The sequence below is a fragment of the Erpetoichthys calabaricus genome, chromosome 9 (assembly GCF_900747795.2).
Source record: "Erpetoichthys calabaricus chromosome 9, fErpCal1.3, whole genome shotgun sequence".
Lineage (NCBI taxonomy): Eukaryota > Metazoa > Chordata > Cladistia > Polypteriformes > Polypteridae > Erpetoichthys > Erpetoichthys calabaricus.
The window spans coordinates 136,705,541-136,725,110 of record NC_041402.2 but is presented as its reverse complement, the minus strand read 5'-3'; the positions used below and the strand labels follow the sequence as shown (position 1 = coordinate 136,725,110).

The following is a 19,570-nucleotide window of genomic DNA, read 5'->3' as shown; positions in this document are numbered from 1 at the left end:
CACCATTTTACAGCATGCACAGCTCATGTACTCGAAGATACCTTCATCGATGGCTGACAGTGGCACATCATCAGAATACCCTTGAAGAACTGCCTCAAGTTGTTTTACACTGTATGTGCCCAGCGAGCTTTTTCTCTTACTTTTGGTGGTAGTGCCAGTTCAGATTTAAACACGTTTTAATTTCCGTAATGGCAGTTCCTAGTCTAAGCGCCCATTTTTTCCAACTCTTGCATCCTGGCTGGCAAACCCTTGGATTTTCCTCAGCGTTTTGGCTGTCTGGTAATGACATGTTTTCAAGCAAATAATAAGGTCCAGGCTGGCAGTGCCACATCAGGAGGGCCTGCATCTTGAAGCACACACTGGTTTACATTTCAGTAGTGCCATGTCAGCAAGATGTAGTAGAGGTGGTTTCTCCTTTCCATGTGTCACTTGAGCAATCAAGCTGAATGCCTTATCTGCTCAGATGGTGTCAATGGTATATCTGCACATGAATTGCAGTTCTTTCTGGTTCTGGATTACACTTGATGTTCCTGGTGTGTACTTTGCAGTGTAGGACTACTATGTCAGCCTTTGTGACTTAGGTTTTTTTTTTTTTTTTTTTGGCCACATTCTCAATGTGAAAGAATGTGCCTGGAAATGGAGTGAACTAGCAGAGAAGAGGAAGAGGACTGTGTGTCAACCATAGGAGAAGGATGTTAAAATCTGAAATCAAAGGAGAATGGGATTGGCTGGTGTTAGGTGTTATCCTAAGACCATGAATTCAAAGGAAAATAGATAGATAGATAGATAGATAGATAGATAGATAGATAGATAGATAGATAGATAGATAGATAGATAGATAGATAGATAGATACTTTATTAATCCCAATGGGAAATTCACAATGCAAAATGCACTATGGGAAAGGAGTTTATGTGGCAAAGAAAGGAGAAGGTTGTTGTTTGACCTCCACAGAGATAGGTGGCAACCAAAGGATAATGAGAATGTGGAGATGGTTCTATGACACCTTAAAGGACACATTTTTCGGGGAGGGGTGTGGCACCCCAAAAGGCAAAGTGAGATTATGTGAAACTCAAAGGAGAGGAATGATTGGACTCTCTAAAAGAAAAGTTGGTGTGGAATCTGGGTATGTGTTAGCTACCAAAGGAGAATTGGCTAGGGTTGTGTCCAACTCATAGCATTGTTTGTGTCTGGGGGAAAATGGTTGGGAGAGTACATTCTCTTGAATATGGTTACCAGTTTTTCCAAAGCAAGTGGTTGTAAAGTTCACAGTAGAGTTTTCTGTTTGGGTCAGAGAGCTTTTTTTGAGTCTCTCCTGGAAAGACCTTTGGGTCTTGCGTGATTGCCAGCAGTCCCAGGAGGTTTCTAATCTCTAGCAGTGGCATAGAAGAGAGCCCTGCTTAAAGCTCTTTGAAGGAATGGTTTCCAGGGAGGCCTGGCAGGCACATTCATTAGATACACTCTGTAATTTAGTGTGCCGCGGAAGAGTGAAGGCTGAATATGTGTGGGTCTCCCATGTTGCATTGCGGTTCAAAGCAGATACTTGCAAGCTGGGGAGAGACAGCTTTGGTAAAGTGGCCTCGTTGCTGCCCTGTATGCCTAACTGTAAACATGTCAGTTAATGCTGACACCCCGTCATTGTCAGAGGGTCAAGGTGGATTGGGTTGGACTATGAAGTGGAGTTCTCTTGATGTCTGATAAAATGTGTCTGCTCTTTTTCTTCTGTTTGTACTGGCCACGTCCAGCTGTTTCACATTATGTTCCCAGAGCCCTCGACACAGTAGCTATAAATAGCGATACCCTTCCCCGTGGGAAGAAGAGTGGCACAAGGTGAGAATGGCTCGCCGCTTAACTCAGCCCCCATTTCAAAGCGGAATTCCTGTGGAGGTCACTGCCAATGAAGCTGTCGGTCAGACTCGGCTAAATGACTCTGATCGGCCTCTTGCATGCTTTCTGTCTCTCCTTCTGCCAGACTGATTACGTTTTCCTTTTCCCTTCTCTGCAGAGAAGACGGGGAAGATTGTGGGAGAATTCTGCAAGTACTACGAGCAGCAGTATGGTGTGGCCCTTTTCAATAAGGTCCGCTGTGACATTGAAGGAGTCGGTGCCCCGCAGTCTCAGCTGCTGCAGCGTAAGGTACAACACCATGGGTGTGCAAGGGGACAGGTGCTTGGGTGGGTCCTTTGGAGGCTGCAGCCTCTTGTGGTAAATGGGTTGGATGGTGATGTTGTTTTTGGGAGGATGGGGCCTTTACCTTAAACAACTAATGGTCAATTAAGAGCATTGTGTACAGTGGCCAATATGAGGGATGTAAACGATTTGTTCTTGTGAGGAACAGCATCATACTGTGAGGAGAACATCATATGGCTGTTTTCTGTATGCAATTTGGTGCAGTGTGTTTCTCTGTTCTCACTTTTACCTTTGTTTATACCCCCAACAATCAGGCGCCACTGGCAGACAAATGCATTTTCTCTGGCAACCTGTTTCAGTATCTGGAAGAGAACCGGAAATGGAGGAACCGCTACTTATTTGTTCCGGACTCATACAGCGTTCACTACTATGAGACAAAACTGGTGAGGTTTACTAACTACAAAGTATTTGGAGCAAAATTCTTTCAGTGCTACGAACCAAACTGGGACATCACAGCTCTTTTTGAAACTCGTGAAAGTATGAAAATGTTAAATATTATAACTTTGTACCCATATGTATGTTTGTGGGGAACTGTGTGCTATATGCCTGTGTACATATAACAAAGTGTACTTTTGTGTGGTACCCTTTGATTTATGCTGTTTGTTGTGTGTGCGTACACTGTAGTCTGTGTCAAATATATGTAATGTTTATGTGCGCTACATGATCTATTACACGTTTGTGAGCTTGGAGATCTGATATGATGCATATGTGTATGCACTGAATACATTGGAAGCTATGTCCATGTGCATATTTTTGTTAAAATGAGTGTCTGTAGGGGGAGCAAAGGATGTGCTTGCACCTCCCAGAAACTAAGCTATATTTCTTTTCAGTGTTCCTGCTAATTCATTTGGGCTGGAATTACTGTGGTCAAAGTATTAATTATATTGTTTTTTCAAATTTCCTGCTATTTCGTATACATTTTCAGCTCTGTGTATTCACATGTTACAGGAATTGCTGACTTTTGCTCTTTATTAGGCTGGGGTCATGCTATAAGAATTTAAGTCGGAAAACATTGCAGTTGCTGAATCTCATTGCCAGTCACTGAGGCTGTCAGTCACATCATAAAACTAGGACAGTTCCAGTACAATTTCAATCACATATCACAACACACAATCACTTGTCACAACAGAGTCGTCAGCTGAAAGTTGTCATCGAAGCAATGTACAGTATCTCAACATCCTGTCTTTGCCAGCAACTAGAGCTTAGTAGTGCAGTGGTCTATGATGAAGTTTACCTATGCCTAAATTTGGCCACGACAATGTGGCATGTAGAGCAGCATTCTAAAGAAAAGGGTTCCAAGTTCTTCTTCATACAATTTATTTTAATTATGGAGGTAGACATATCAACATTAGTTTCCAGCAACTGTGTATCATTTGTTGGATGTACCCAGTGATGTTAAAAAACTTGTATTAAGTTGCAAATGCATTAAGAGTGAAGTGATTTAGTAGAATTATTAAGAAGGTTAATCTTTGTGTTTGTAAAACTCTTTTCATGCATGCAGTTGTATTCACAAATAATTAATCCAGGAGCACTTTGAGTAAATCTGAGTTATAGTTCATCCATTGTTGCAATGGACGTCAAATGTCAAAGAGGGAATGACATCTGTCAGGACTGCTTAAGAAGTTAACCTGGCAATGTTCCGATATTTATTTGTGGAAGGAGCTTCAATAATAAGCCGTATAGCAGCTTCTGCACTCCCCATCAAGAAATTAGATAACATGTGTGGTCTTAAATTCTGTCATTGTTGGTTTATATGAAGCAAATATAAGTTTACTTTTGTCCTATTAATACTGTTAGTTTCAGTTAAAACAATCCCTTAATTTGTTTTAGTTCACAGTAAAATTTTGCTCCTCCTTCCCAAAAAAATGTTATAGAGGACACCCATGTTTGTTAACTTTTATCTTTTCATCAGTAATGCACATAACTCTGTTTGTAAGGACATTCCGCTGTGTTACATCAGCAGCTCCGTGTATGACTGTATATGTATGTGTACTTTTCTACTTTAATTTTTCTATGTTTATTATTTATTGTATCAGTATGCTGCTGCTGAAGAATGTGAATTTCCCATTGGGATTAATAAAGTATCTATCTATCTATCTATCTATCTATCTATCTATCTATCTATCTATCTATCTATCTATCTATCTATCTACATGTGTGGGGTTGTTTAAGTAAAGTGGACTCTGTGTGTCTGGTATGATGTTGTGTCATTTGTACTGTAAGTATGGACGTTTTCATCTCTTTGTGTGGACAAGCATGTGTGCTATTTGTCTGTATGTCTTCTGTTGTCCACCTGTGTCTGTGTGTGTATTTTATAAGGGTGTAAAGTAAGTAATCTGCTGCATTTGTACTTTATTGTGCTCAGCTGTGTTCCCTTGCGTGAGTCACACAGCCCAGTATGTGCTGATTCTACAGCACCTAATGAATTCACTTATTTCCTGTGTGTCACAGGCTTGGGACAGAGGTTTACACCCCAAGGGGATCATTAATTGTGCTGGATACAAAGTGCTGACCTCCGTGGAACAATATTTGGAGCTGCTCAATAACTGCCTGCCAGGTGAGGGAGGATGATGAGGACCAGTAGCATTGGCCCTGTATGTCCTGTGCTTTGGACACCTGGAGTGCTGCATGCATGTTTTTAATGGTCTCCTCTTTTTCCTTTACCTACTCTGCACTTGTGCTGGGGATAGTATTTTTACTTTGCTCTGTGCTACTAGAAATTGTCATTTTTCTTCTGTGTATTAATTTGCTGTAAATATTCTTCACCTTTTGCTGTGGGTGCTGCATTATTTTATTTTTTTTTCCATCCTGCTGGATGCTGTGCACTTTTAGTTGTTTTTGCAAGAGTCCAAGGACTAAAGGTGCTTTTCTTTAGATTTTTTTTTCTTAGTTTACTCAAAGCTGCTGGGTGCTCTGTCCCTTTTACTCTTGAGTGTTCTGCTCATTTTTTGCAGCGGATCCCAGTCATATATATATATATATATATATATTGTTACAAACTCAACAATGAGCCACAAAAAGGTTTGGGGCAGCCACCTGTATATTATTTCCCGGCTGCAAATTTAGAAAATAATTGTACTGAAATGTACAGGTTGGAGTCCAGAACAGATCTGATGGTGGCTTTAAAGGAGAGTGGAGGAAGTGATGTCATCAATAGGGCCAAAACCGAAAGTGATGCCATCAGGGCCAGGCGGAATTTCCCATAACAGGTCTGCAGAGAAGTGAGAGTTAATGCACTCCGCCACCCCCTGGTCTGGCATTGAATCATTCTCATTCAGGCCCTTTAGCTGCCTCCCATGCTTACAAAATTATATATATATAAACTGTAATATTTTTTAATTTATATTCTGTGCTCCTTAAACTGTCTCTGTTGATGTGGACACTCAGATCTCTTTATGACTGTTAATGGACATTCAATGTCTTTTATTCTGGATATTTTTCTATTTTCCCATGACTGCCTGTGCTCTTTCTTTAGATTTCTTATTTCTGCTGCTGAACACTCGGACCATTTTAACTGCAGATTTTCAGCTCTGTTGTGTTGAGGTGCTTGCCAGTCTATTACTGTAGCCATTCGTACACTTTAGCTGTGGGCATGTGCCCTGTTCTTCTTGGGCTCTCTGTTTCTTTCTTGTAGTTTCTCTCTTTTTCTTTTCTCTGCACTGCCTCTTGTCTTGGTGGTGATGGACATTCAATCTATTCTTCTTTGGACTTCTACAGAACATGAGAAACTTGACAAACAAGAAGACACCATTCAGTCCATCAAGCTTGTTTGTTTTTAGCTAATAGCTAAACTGTCCCAATATCTGATCCAGTCACCTCCTAAAGGTTTTCAAGGTTTCTACTTAAACTACATGCCCTTTTAGTTTGCTCCAGATTCCCACAGCTCTTTGTGTAAAGAAGGCGGAGTGGTCACTCTGAGGCTAGGGATCTGCACTTGCAATCAGACGGTTGCCGGTTCGAATCCCGTAAATGCCAATAGGGACTCTGCTCTGTTGGGCCCTTGAGCAAGGCCCTTAACCTGCAATTGCTGAGTGCTTTGAGTAGTGAGAAAAGTGGTATATAAATGCAAAGAATTATTATTATTAAGTCCTTCCTGGCTTCAGTCCTAAATGCACTTTCTCTTAATTTCCAGTGGTGTCTTTGAGTATTTGATTCTGCTGGATCTACTTTATGAATGCCTTGAATTTTTACTATAACTTCATTCTCTTTCACTATAGGCAGTTAATTGCTTTTCTGGTAATTTTCTCCATGTCTATGTCTTTGATGTGGACTGTGTTTTGTTTTTTTTTTTTGCATATTCAATTTGATTTTTTTCTGTGCTGCTGGACATTGCCTGTCTTGTGCTGTGGGTGGTGTATTCCTTTACTGCAGAAAGTATTTTCTATTTTTATGTGCTTATGCCCCTCTCCTTCTGGACATTTTTGTGTTTTCTTGAGAACTTCTAGCTACTTTGTCCCTTTACTGTAGGTCTTCTGCCCTTTATTCCACAGTCCCTTTTATTTCTTTGCCCTGATCCACTGTTCTTTTCAGTTATTCCACTGTGTCCCCTGTATCTGTTTCATTTCTGGTCACTCTGTTCCTTTGCTCTTCATACTTTGCCTGCTGTCCTGTCTCAGTCCTTTGTTTTCTGGTGGAGGTTATGAATAGAAACATCTTGGGAATCTGAACAAACTACGGAAACGCCCTCATCATCTCAAAGTGGTGCGTCCTGTTTTTCAATTTTCATTAAGCATGAGGGCTCCCAGGATTCCTCTCTGGGACACTTTGCAATACTGTGAGCTCTTTCAGGCTTCATTCCTGGACTCTCACCGGCTTCTTTTTTTTTTTTTTTTTTTTTACTTTTGCAGGTCTCAAAGTGAAGGCGGGCAGCTCCCCTTACCTGAAGTGTGCCACTCAGTTTCCCATTATCCTCTGGCATCCTTATGCCCGACACTTCTACTTTTGCGTCTTGTCAGAGAAGGAACAGAAGAAATGGCAAGCTGTCTTTCAAGACTGTGTGAGGCACACCAATAATGGTGAGGATTATGGCTGAAAGACACACTCATAGATACACAGAGGTAGAAAGTGTGCCAGAGCAAGGTTAGCCCTCCTCACTTTCTCCATTCCTTAGTCCTGCTGGTCTTCTCTTGGTTTACCCACATGTCCTGATTGCACTCATTCCATCTTTTAACTTTTTTTTTTAAACTTGTGGTGGAATAAAGATGGGGACATTTTCAAAGTGTTGGCCCTACAACCCTTGGTAAACCCCATTTAATTAGAAAACTAATAAAACAGAGAACAACATAAATAGGGAGCTGAGGATCCTAGGCTATTTTGCCAGGAGCATTCCACTGCAAATTAACTCTGTCTCCATGGGAGAACTTGTCTAATTGTGAGAAGGGCCCAAAATAAACACTGACTTTCAGTTATTCACATTCTTAAAGTTTATAATGGATGAGCCAGAATAGGCAGTGCTTTTGATAATTGAGAGGAAGTGATTTCAGTTATCCAGGGTCTTTTCTTTCTTTATTCTTTAGAAACAGAGAAACAAGGTGTTACTGACTATGTTACATTAAAATCCTTCCCCATCATATTTACCTGTCCAGACCCAGAAGTGCATTCCAAGGCTTGTGCATGTGACATAACCTACCATTCTTTTTCCAATAACTAAAATGCATATTAACAATAATAACTTTATTGCTTTGACCACGAGTGGTGTTGCCAAAGAAATAATAAGTTCTGATTACAGGGCTGTATGTTTATGGCTCTGCGTGTTTTCCCTGTGCTGGTGTATGCATCCTATGGCCACTCTAAACAAGCCTGGTCTTTGTGAATGTGCTCTGTGATGGACTTGTATTAGTACCCACTCAAATGTTGATTCTTACTTGTGAGGTTGGTTATGGATACTCATAATCCTGATCAGGAGAATGTCAGCCTACAATCTGCTTAATCCATGTTAAGATCGTGGGGAGCTGGGGGAGGTTGGTGTGCAAGACAAAAAAAACTCTGGCCAGTCTAGCATAGGGCCCACTCACACACACACACACACACACACACACACACACATACATTGGATCCACTTTGAAATTGACAGCCAAAGCTTTACACCTTTTGGAATGTGGGGTGAACACTGGAGAACTCAGAGAAAAAACAGTGTAGACATGAGGAGAACATACAGACTCTGCATAGACAACATCTAGGCATAGAGTTCAAAGTTAAGATGCTGATCTGTAAAATAGAAGTGGTAACCACTGTGTTGGGTTTAGAAAATAAAGAGTTTGAAGTAAACATCTATGGCTGTATAGGAACTCATAAATAAATCAATACGGATGATCTAGTCCTTCTTGGTAACAATAGCTCTGTCCAAGTTCATTTTTGTAATCTCTAGCTTCTTTATCCCTATGTAGTAATATTAGTCAAAGTGTGCACCTACAAGCATCATCATTCACAATTTACAGGGTGCAAGGGACATTATATAACTTGTTCATTCAGTCATCCATCATCAAAGCTGCTTTATTCATTTTGGCAATTTTTTTTCATTTTTTGTGCAATTTGTTAAGTGAATAAATATCTTGGTGTAGAGCTACAAAAAAACAAAACCAATGACGCCATTCTTCTTCTCAGAATGTACTGCCTGGTCCAAAACATCAGGGTACACTCCCTTGCAGCAACTCTGTATTGGAATACAAGTCTTCCAAATTGCATGAATAATTCCTTTTTTCCTCCATCTTTCTGATAGTATATTTCATGGTAGGCTGCAAAAGTAAAGTATTTTTTTTATAGTTGTGTTCAGCAGACCATCCCTACAGGATTGTACACTTGAGGACTGAATGTAATGGTTTGCATTGAACTATAAAATGGGAAAATCCTTAAGATGACTGCTGCTACACTCAAGATTGCATTCAGGGAACAGCCATGTTTTGCAGCTTTTGTGTACTTGTAGAATTTAGGCCTGTCATTTCTGCTTAAGTCCTTAACACTTGGAGAAATAAGTTTGTTATAACGTAATTTTTATATAACAGTTTACATAAAAAAATCAAATCTAAAGATCACAGCAACACTGATTAACAGGAATAAATACTTATTTAATGTTGCTGAATGTTATCAAGAAAAGTCAGAAGATGGTGGATTCCAGAGACGTTAGAAAAATATACCTCTGTGTAATTCCTTTGGTATGCATGGCATGCTAAATACTAGGTGACGTACTTAAATGAAATATGATATACAGACCCCACGCCATCAAGTAGGGACATCTTCACCTTATTATGAAAATACTCTCTTATTTTAGCTGCAATTTAGACATTCTCCTCACAAAGAGCTTGTCAGCATAATTCCCAGTGACTTTCAATCCTCAATCTCTGTGCCCCACCCTTTCATGAGATTCATGTTATCATGAAGCCTACAATTACTCTTGATCCATTTTGGCTCCACCTAATCACTTGGTCCTGCAGATTCCATTGGCTTTCCTTGCCTCACCGACTCCTTGGTCCACCCAAGGTCATGCCTATACACCTTGTCTCTGTTGGCTGTCTCAGAGCTGAAACCTACTGTGGCTTGTGTTCTCTTCTTCATAACCACTTCTTTAGCTCTGTCATCCTTTCCCATTCCCTCTTAGATATGTCAACATGAAGCTTTCAATGGCTTTCACTCTCTTGGACCTTTAGGTTTCACCCACTTCTACAATCCTCTTGATCCTTTTGTGTATGTCAGCATAAAGCCTGCAGTTACTTTTGGTCTTGTAGCTCTAGTGACCCCTCTTGCTCCCTTGAACCTCTTGTGCCACTTTGTCCAACCTTCATACCCTAGGTCTCTGGGTCCTTACAACCATGCCCACACTCATTGGAAGTGTAGTACCCCTTATTTGAACATGCCTGACGACTTGAGTTCTCTCATCTCCTAATTTCTCAATTGTACATGTTGGCATGAAGCTTAATTGATTATTGTACTTTTGGGATCCTATGGCCCTTTCAGCCCTGACCATTCCCTTCCCTACTTAACTCTATTTCTTGTTTCACAACTACATGTTACTTTACTCTTCTTGTCCATTTCTAATGTTTATTCACTCACTTTAGGTTTCTGTTTATAGTCCATCCATAACCCATCCAAAATGATTTCACATCTGTTGGGCATTCATTCACCTTCCCAGTCCATTCCACACCCACCCAAGTCTTCACTAGGTCATACTGACTCATCTACTCCTCAAAAGCCCCCCTCCCCCCCAATCCCCCCATCTTGCCTCTTTCTCCTTACAAGCAGGCAGAAACTGTAAGATTTCCTATCTGCTGGAGGAGGTGTTAGTGGACTGAGGTCTCTTGTAGCCCTAGCCCTCAGGGTAGGAATTTTTATTAATGGTTGGTTCAAAGTTTAGAGGTCAGAATTGAGGGTTATCAGACTGAGACTGCAGATCAAGGAGTGGACATTCAGTATTAAGAGAGGTATTTGCTACAGAGGTCACCAGACTTGCTAGAATGGGAAATACCAGGGAAGTAAAGTCCAGAGGTTAGAGGCCAGCAGTGATGGTCACCAGAAGTAAACTAGGGGAGGACCTGCTGCTTTGAGGCTAGAAATCTATAGGGTCAATGTCCAATTGGCTGATCTCAGGGTTGGGCGTGTACACATTTGTAAACCTGATAACATAAGTCTAAGGTGGCAGCAGGGTGACTGACAGCGTCTTCAGTTGAGAGGTAAGCAGAGGTAAGCGTCATTCTAAACTTTCAGATTCCTTCAGTGGGAGGGGCAAAGGTTACCCTGTCACTGTGGAGACAACAATAAACAGCAATGGCTTTGTGACAGTGATTGAGGTTCTGTGGTTGTCCCTCTTGTATGAAATGGCCCTCCAGTACGTTATTATAACACTTAGCAACTTCAGGTTCTGGTGAGGAAGTGACCTTCTGAAGAAGTTCTCTCCCCAAAAATAGTCTTTTGACTAATTCAGTGATTACTCCACTCACAGCCTAAGGTTATCATGAGCTTCATCCTGAAAACATTAATTCACAGTCCATGCATGTTTTAGAAAAAGACCTTCTCTGCTTAGGAAATTACTTTTTCTGTTTGACTATGTCATTACCCATTAGTGGCCTAGGGCTGTTTGCACTCTTGTGTTAATAAAGCCTCGCCTGTTTAGAGCTTAGGTCCTCCTTAACTACCACTGTGCTCACTTCCTGCCTAGTCACTTGGTTCACTCAGTATATAGGCATTGCTTAACTGCTTTTTCTGTGTCCCGTACCCTCTGGACTGACACGCTGCCCTCGTGGTACCTGAGTTTTTGACCTTCTTGCGTGCTTGCTGGTAAAACTATCCTTAGCTAATGCTTTGTCCATTCTCTGCCTAGTCTGCCTTCAATATTTACTCTGCCCGCTTACTATAAATGCACTGATTGATTTCTGTCCTGCTCATTCATTGTCCAGGTCCTTCTCAGCTGTCACATGACCAACTTGGTGCTCAGGTTATTTTTCCTTACCACAGGGCCCTCCCTGACCCCCCTGCATTGTTGACTCAGCATGGCTTCTTCCTATCTGCAAATAGTGCCCATTCAGGTGAATCGTTGACCACTGCCTTGCCTGTATAGCACTGCCAAGTTCAAGAGTGCCCAGCTTTGTTTTCGAGGCAGCACAGCCATCATAACAGTAGCCACTGCAGTGTTTGAGAGAAGCCGCCCTGAGGATTATTATGCACATCATTTCCAGTATAACCTGATTTTTTTAACAAAGTTAAAACAAGTTAGTTGGCATTGTTTTTGGATGAGCTTTACTTGTAACAGCATGTGCTTTCAACTGGCACCTTAGGCAGTTGGCTGTCGGGGTGGTGGTGGTAGGGCCCTAAGCAGTGGGGCAGCATGAATCTAGACTACAGTACTCACTTACTCACTGGTCACACTACAAGGCAAGTATTTTGGAGCTGGAGTAGCCCAATTTATACATGTTGTCACCAGTCCTGGGGGATGTAAGGTTAAAACAATGCTTGGCACAAATAAAAATATCCTGCTTCCCGGAGGCAAAAGGAATGAAAGCCTCCAGTGTTTGTGTTGCACACAGACTCTATTCTCCAGAGCAGCTGCAATAGTTTCTCATCAGCCGGGCCAAGAACAACAAGCAGTGACTGCAGCAGCTAGCCATTTGCAGTACACTAGGTTCAGTAGTGAGGACAAAATAGTGCCATGTTGTACATCTACATGGGTGCCTGCCATTTAGCTAAATATCTTCCTGATCCTCTTCAGATCTCAGGGTTTTTGACAGTTGAATCCAGGTCTACTTCACACCTACTTGGCATCAGTGTTGCATAACAGATACATGGCACTATGTTCTTCTAACCCATTGTTCTCACTGTCACATAACTTCATGCAACCCTAAGCACTACCTACCAGTACTAAGGGGTCACTGTTACTTGGCTTTTTTTCCCCCATGATGTGATTTGAAGCTTGCACCACTTGAACTATCTCTCCCTGAGTTGTATCTGTCTCTCCCATGGAATCACTGCCACATTGACCTGTCTGTCATCGAGATGAAAGTCCATTTGACTTCACCTTCCATTTGACTTGAGAAGTTAAACGCCACTTTGAGTTTAAACAAGTGATTTCCTACCTTGCCTCCAACTCCAGGGCTCCTGTTTTGTTGTTAAGTGTTGCCATAGTGACTGTCTAGTGACTTCCTGTTTGGTGACACTAAGATCTGTGAGTCATGGTTGTCAGGAATACCCCTCTGTGCATTTCTTCATGTTTCATTTGAATTTTAATCTAACATTTCTTCTTATGTTGGTGTGCCTGTTGGGGGGAAGGGTGTGGCTAGTATCCACCATTGTTGCTCCTGTTCACCAGTGACATTTGTGACTATACTTAACCACCTTAGAGAAGCAATTTTGGAGCGTCAATCCTGTAATATGTCTGTCTCTTGCCCAGGACTGCCCGAGGATGATAAAGTGAAGACGCCAGCTTTCACTGATGCTGTCCGGCTATATCGGCAGGCCAAGGATCAATATGGCACCTGGGACATGATGTGTGGAAATGCTGAGCAGGTGAGGGTATGCAGTGAGAGCCACCAGTATGAGCTGAGATACATGTTGCAGACAAGTCAGAATTTAGAGTGTGGAGTAGATAATAACCAATAAAAGTTCAGCAGTGACGATTAAACTAAAAAATAGCAAGAGCAGCAAGTACCCACTTGAAAAACACAAGTCAGAGCTGGGCACATGGTGAAGGTTGATCCATGCTACTAGGGCATTAACTCTAGATGGGAAATCCTGGGAGAAAAAGAGTTCTCTATGCTCACTGGCTACAACCAGGGTGTTTGGACCAGCATTTTCCATTTGCTGAAGTGGCCGCTTTGCTACAGTGCCTCTCAGTTATTTCCGCTGATGTGGTTAACTGAAAGACCGGAGTGGGCGATGCCCAGATGTATGCATTGCCTCATACGCCAGAGAAACACCCCCCCCAAGCCCCCCCCCCACACCCGAGTCCACAGCCTACACTGCTTCCCTTTCTCTCTGCTATATTTTGGTTCTTAAGTATCACCGCATCCCCCTCTCCAACCCCCACCCATCTCTGTAAGCCTGCCAGCAGATTCCAAATGACTCGCTCTCTCATGTAACCTCTCCCCTCCAGCTCAAACTCAACCCCCCCAGCCTGTCTGCTCTGTGCACATTTTAATCGCTGCCTGTCTCTTCTGCTTTCTCATGCTGTTACTTTAGTTCAGGATATTTCAGCTTTTTCAGCTTCTAAATCCTGCACTTAGTCATTACTCCTGCTTAGCACTGCCCTCCTGCCTGCTTCTCACTCACTTAAATGGAGTGAAGTCAAAGCTCATGACAAAATTCTCTCTGAAGTGGAATATGGGGGCAGGTAGAGGCTTGTTGCACCATCACGACCCTGAGCAGGGGTTCACATTCCTGCCTTCCAGTACCTTCCTGGTCCATTTAATCTCTACTTCCTTTACTTGTCTTGGTGCATTGCATGCTTTTCTCAGGATTGACCAAACATCTCAACTTGATTGGTCCATCACATTTTGATAGCCAGTCACCTACAGGGCTCTACACCACCTCCGTGCTCCACAAATCAACACACCACACACACTCAACTCCCATTCTCCTAAACCATCATAATTTGACACGAGCCACTTACCAGGCACTCACACTATACCCTTTCAATGTGCTTTCTCTGCCAGTAGCTGATGTTCTCTTCCAAAAGTGCTTCAAGTTTGAGTTCTTGACATGTGACTATTGTACGTCTTGGCACAGGAGCCAAAAAAGCACGTGGCCCCTTGAGGGGTTGGTTTGTGGCTTTGTCAGCCGCTTCAGACTAGCCAGTGTCATGTGAAGTGGTGTTTGTGCCTACAGCCAGGGAGAGGTGCACTTGACAACCAGCACTGACAATGGAAAGAAAAGGGGCCTTTGAGCTCCTAGATTCACCATGATGCTGCCACCCTGCCCCACCACCACATTTAACAAATTCCTTGCGGACAACTAAGTTGTTTTTGGATCTTGTCAACCTATCATATTATGATATACAAAAGCGGGCAGGTCAAGGCTGGCCTGTCATTTAGGGGCAGTAGATCATCTCAGGCTTTTTTGAAGGGTTGTTAACTGTTTTTATTCTCCCACATCTACAGATCCTGACCAACCTGGTGATGGAGGAGCTCCATCCGGAGCTGAGGAACCTCATTAGCCAGCGGTTAAAGGGCAAGGTGCAGGAGCGGCAAAAGCACTGGATTCTGGTGAGTCAGGGGGTCACTTCAGGTTCAGTGGGCATCTTGGGCTCACTCCAATGGTAGACATCACGTTTGGAATGAGACTAGTGTCCAGGGAGGCAGTAGGAGATAAACTGTTTGGATTAAGACTTCTATCCTAATGATCCACTGGAACACATTTAGGTTGGATTAAATTGGTGTTTGGAACCATTAGGAGATACCTTGCTTTGGTTAAAATTGATCCAGTCAAAAGTGCCTTACTTGGAATGCTATGAAATTGGATTGCTGCCCATTGAGCCACCACGAGACACCCTTCTTGGACTAAGGTTTGTTTTTCTGGAACATGTGGAATGCTCCTTGCTTAGAATGAGAATAGTTTTCCTAGAGCCACTTGGAGGTGGTCTACTTGGATTGAAACTAGGTATTACAATATGGATGCCATGCTTGGATTAAGATGGGTGGTCATGGAGCTACAAAGAGATGCTATACTTTAAGACTGGCATTGCTGGAGCTTCTGAGTGACCTCTTTGTTGTAAAGCATATGAACAACATTTTCTGAAGCATGTGTGTGTCCCCTAGCCTGCTGCTCTGTTCTGTTTGCATTTTCTTCCAGCATTCCAATCATTTTCAGATAAGTCAATGGCCATACTGTTATGAGGAGAGCTGTTGGCTGGGAGCCATGATTAGTGCTGGTGCAGAAGCACGGGAGGTGCTCTAGATCTAAAATGACTTCTTCAGCATACCCCTTCTTTAGTTGACACTAACTTACTGCTCCACCTAATATCTTTCAGATTTCAGATGCTGTATACCGCATGGTCCAGACCCAGACTGAGGCACAGTATGATGCTGTCCTGCAACGCTGTGAGTTAGGCCGGCCCCAGATGGAGAGCATGATCCGTACTGACATGGACCAGATCACCACCTCCAAGGAGCACATCTGTAACAAGATTCGAGGTACACAGAGGGTGTGGACTTCTTTAAAGTGAGAAACCCCAGGTCAACATCTAGTATCACATGCTCATGTATATCTTTCTTCCCTTAGCAACTGTGCTTCCCAAAGCAGAGCTCTGCGTTCGCAACCATGTCCAGCCTTACATCTCCTCCATCCTGGATGCCCTAATGAGCCCCACGAGCCGTGGCTTCTCTGAGGTCCGTGACATTTTCTTCCGGGAGCTGCTGGAATTGAATAAAAACGTGGTGAATGAGGGTGGCCAGGACAAACTAGGAGAGGTGAGTCTTAGGTGTCACCTTCCTTTAATCAGGATTCAGCGTATTGACGTAATTAAATGTTGGGTTTATCGTTTTTCAGTATATGGAAAAGATTACAATGTTAGCTTACCACCCAGTGAAGATGCATAGCTGCTACGAGAAGATGGAAGAGTTGCAGCTTGAAGGACTGCAGCAAAGGTTTGATGTGTCCAGTCCTGCAGTGTTCATCCAGCGAGCTCAAATCTTGATGAGAGAGGTGGGTGGCGTCCACTCCAGGAAGGGTTAAAGGGCTTTAGGGGCTGATTCTGTAAAATGTCAGTTCCGCATTCCTGGGAGGTCTTTAGGGTTCACAGGAAAAAGTCTTTTTTTAGATCCGCTCTCTCAGGGCCTACCAGATGTTTTATAAGATACATGTAGGCCTTTTGCAGCACTGGCGCCCTCTTCTGATTGATACTCACAAATGCAACTGGTTTACTTTCTTCTAGTGGCCCTCAATGAGAACTGCACATTTTCACCTAGAAAAGTGTTTTTCACCCATAGATAAAATTGATTCATCTGACAGAGGAGACCCTGTACTGCCTTTCATTCTCATCCACAGCTGCCTCATCAGAGAGGCATTGCTGCCCTCTGGTGTTTCTCATTTGTAACTGTAGGTATTTCATCTAGGGGCATTGTTGCCTTTTTTTCTACCACGTTTTTCACACAACATTACTGTTTCACCAGAAACCATAGCAGCTGTGTAGCTAGGTTTCATATCTAGGGGTAAAAACTCTTGCAAGACATGGGTTTGATGGAAGTAGCAACCCATTTCTCAGTTTGTGTTCTTTGAACTTGTGTCATGAACACAGGGTTGGACTAATCTAGTGTGTTAACTTACATTTCTCTTTTCCTTTCACTAGCAAATGGACAATGCTGTTTACACATTTGAGCAACTACTTCACCAAAGTTTGGAGTCCACGCAGGAAAAGGACGAGCTGTGCAAGCTCATCCAGCGCATCCAAGAAAGGGTCATTAAGGTGATGAGTGGGTGGGGACACTTCAAAGACTTAGCTGACTCCCTCTCTTTTATCACTTTTTTGAGGTTTTGTGCTGGCTCTTTCTTACACTGACTCCTTGCCAGGGCCTTAGGTTGCTCCTCCTGGACCAGTCCCTGTCTTTGCATTGGATTTATTTTCCTGCTTTCCTCATTCTTGTATATTATAAGATTTCTTGTTCCAGCTGGTTAAAGCTGTCTCCAGATTCTTTTAACTGCGTGACTCTGATATCTTAAACTTAAATCGTTAATACATTCTTTAATCTCTAACTTGGCCTCAATTCTGCCTTCATTTGGCAACTTGGACAGTTTATCACTTACACAGTGTTGTGAAAAAGTATTTGCCCCTTCCTAATACCCCCGCCCTTTTTATATGTTTTACACAAAATGCAATATTAGAGGAAGGGAACCTGAGTGAGCATACAATACAGTTGTTCAATTTTCACCTTACTTTTATTTAAGGAACAACATTGTCCAAAACCCTTATCACACGTGTGTAACTAAACACTTCCTATAATTTTAAGTCAGTGTTGAATAATTTCTATGTACTCTTCTTTGCAGAACTACCATATTTCAGGTACATTAGTCGATTTATGAGCATAAACAGCTTGTTTCAGACCCTGACATGGTCTATCTTCTAGTTAGGATTTTAACCATTGAGTTATAGGCTTGTTTTCTTACTTTGGGTCATTGTCCTGTATAACCCAATTATGCTTCAGCTTCAGGTCATAGACAGATGACTGGACATTCTCTCTAAGAATATTTTGGTAAAGTGCAGTATTCGTGGTTTCCTTCAGTAATGGAAGTCTACCAGGTCCTGAGACAGCAAAGTATCCCCACACCATCACATTTCTACAACCCAGCACCATGCATGATAGTACATTATTCTAAAAGGTTTGGGTTTTCTTCCAGGTGTTTCTTTGCAAATGTGAGAAGACCACTGATGTTAGTTACTGTTGGATAGAACTGGGTTTCATCTTGCTGCTCATTCATAAATTTCATTTTTACTTTGTCTCTTTTATGGAGTCATGAATAGTAAACTTAGCTGAGGCTAGAGAGGTTTAACATGCTTCACATGTTCCTCTGAGATCCTGACTTTTTGAATGTGTCCCTTTAAGTAAATTTTGCAGGCAGGTCTTGTCTAGGAAGATTCACCACTGTTCCAAAAGTTCTCAATGTGTAATGCAGTGGAGTCTCAGAGACTTTGAAATGGGTTTGTAACTCTTTCTTGATTTGTTTCAACAACTTTTTTCATCATTTCTTTTGGAATTTTCTTTGTTTGAGGCATGATGTTCTTTTGGAAACCTTGTGGTGATTACCTCACTTTCGAGGAATATGTTGAAGCTTAGATTAAACAGGGCTGTCTGTAAGTAGGTCAGCTGAGTCTAGACATCAATTAACTTAGGTCAGCTGATTGAGTGAGGAACTAATGGAAGGACACACTGTCAAATACAAGTTTTAGATCAACTTTATTACTTAAATAATTTATATAGCGTTTTAGAAATGGAGTTATGTGTTTACTCTAGATCCTTTTATATACTGTATTCATATCCGACTCAAACCACCTACATCTGAACACCAGCAAAACCAAGGAGCTGGTGGTGGATTTTAGGAGGACCAGGCCCCTCATGGACCCCATGATCATCAGAGGTGACTGTGTGCAGAAGGTGCAGACCTATAAATACCTGGGAGTGCAGCTGGATGATAAATTGGACTGGACTGCCAATACTGATGCTCTGTGTAAGAAAGGACAGAGCCGACTATACTTCCTTAGAAGGCTGGTGTCCTTCAACATCTGCAATAAGATGCTGCACATGTTCTATCAGACGGTTGTGGTGAGTGCCCTCTTCTATGTGGTGGTGTGCTGGGGAGGCAGCATAAAGAAGAGGGACGCCTCACGCCTGGACAAACTGGTGAGGAAGGCAGGCTCTCTTGTAGGCACGGAGCTGGACAGCTTAACATCCATGGCAGAGTGACGGGCACTGAGCAGGCTCCTGTCAATGATGGAGAATCCACTGCATCCACTAAACAGTATCATCTCCAGACAGAGGAGCAGCTTCAGCGACAGACTGCCGTCACTTTCCTGCTCCACTGACAGACTGAGGAGATCATTCCTCCCCCACACTATGTGACTCTTCAATTCCACCCGGGGGGGTAAACCTTAACATTATTCAAAGTTATTGTCTGTCTGTATAACTGCATTGTTATCACTCTTTAATATTTTCTTTATCAGTATGCTGCTGCTGGAGTATATTAATCCCAAGGGGAAATTCACAAAGTATCTATGTATCTATTGTGAAAAGATCTGAAGCCATTCATTGTAACAAATATTCACAGAATATCAAGAAGGGGCAAATACTTTTTCACAACACAGAATCCTGTGTCTCTTGGCACCATAACTCTACTTTAAATCTAAATTACAAAGTGAGAACAATGATTTTATGTTTGTAGTGCCACTCATGGTGATCCTCCATTGGCTTTGAT

General features: G+C 42.3%; 1 protein-coding gene across 1 annotated transcript in view; it reads left to right on the top strand.

Moving 5' to 3' along the window:
• The window catches only part of niban2a (niban apoptosis regulator 2a), a 30,932-nt gene that overhangs the window by 8,594 nt on the left and 2,768 nt on the right, over positions 1-19,570 (top strand). Inside the window, exons 2-11 of the mRNA XM_028810220.2 lie at positions 2,004-2,134; positions 2,443-2,571; positions 4,640-4,745; positions 7,036-7,203; positions 13,062-13,177; positions 14,767-14,871; positions 15,636-15,798; positions 15,887-16,074; positions 16,154-16,309; positions 16,953-17,069. Coding sequence (XP_028666053.2) covers positions 2,004-2,134; positions 2,443-2,571; positions 4,640-4,745; positions 7,036-7,203; positions 13,062-13,177; positions 14,767-14,871; positions 15,636-15,798; positions 15,887-16,074; positions 16,154-16,309; positions 16,953-17,069 — 1,379 coding nt within the window. The remainder of the gene's footprint in view (positions 1-2,003; positions 2,135-2,442; positions 2,572-4,639; positions 4,746-7,035; positions 7,204-13,061; positions 13,178-14,766; positions 14,872-15,635; positions 15,799-15,886; positions 16,075-16,153; positions 16,310-16,952; positions 17,070-19,570) is intronic.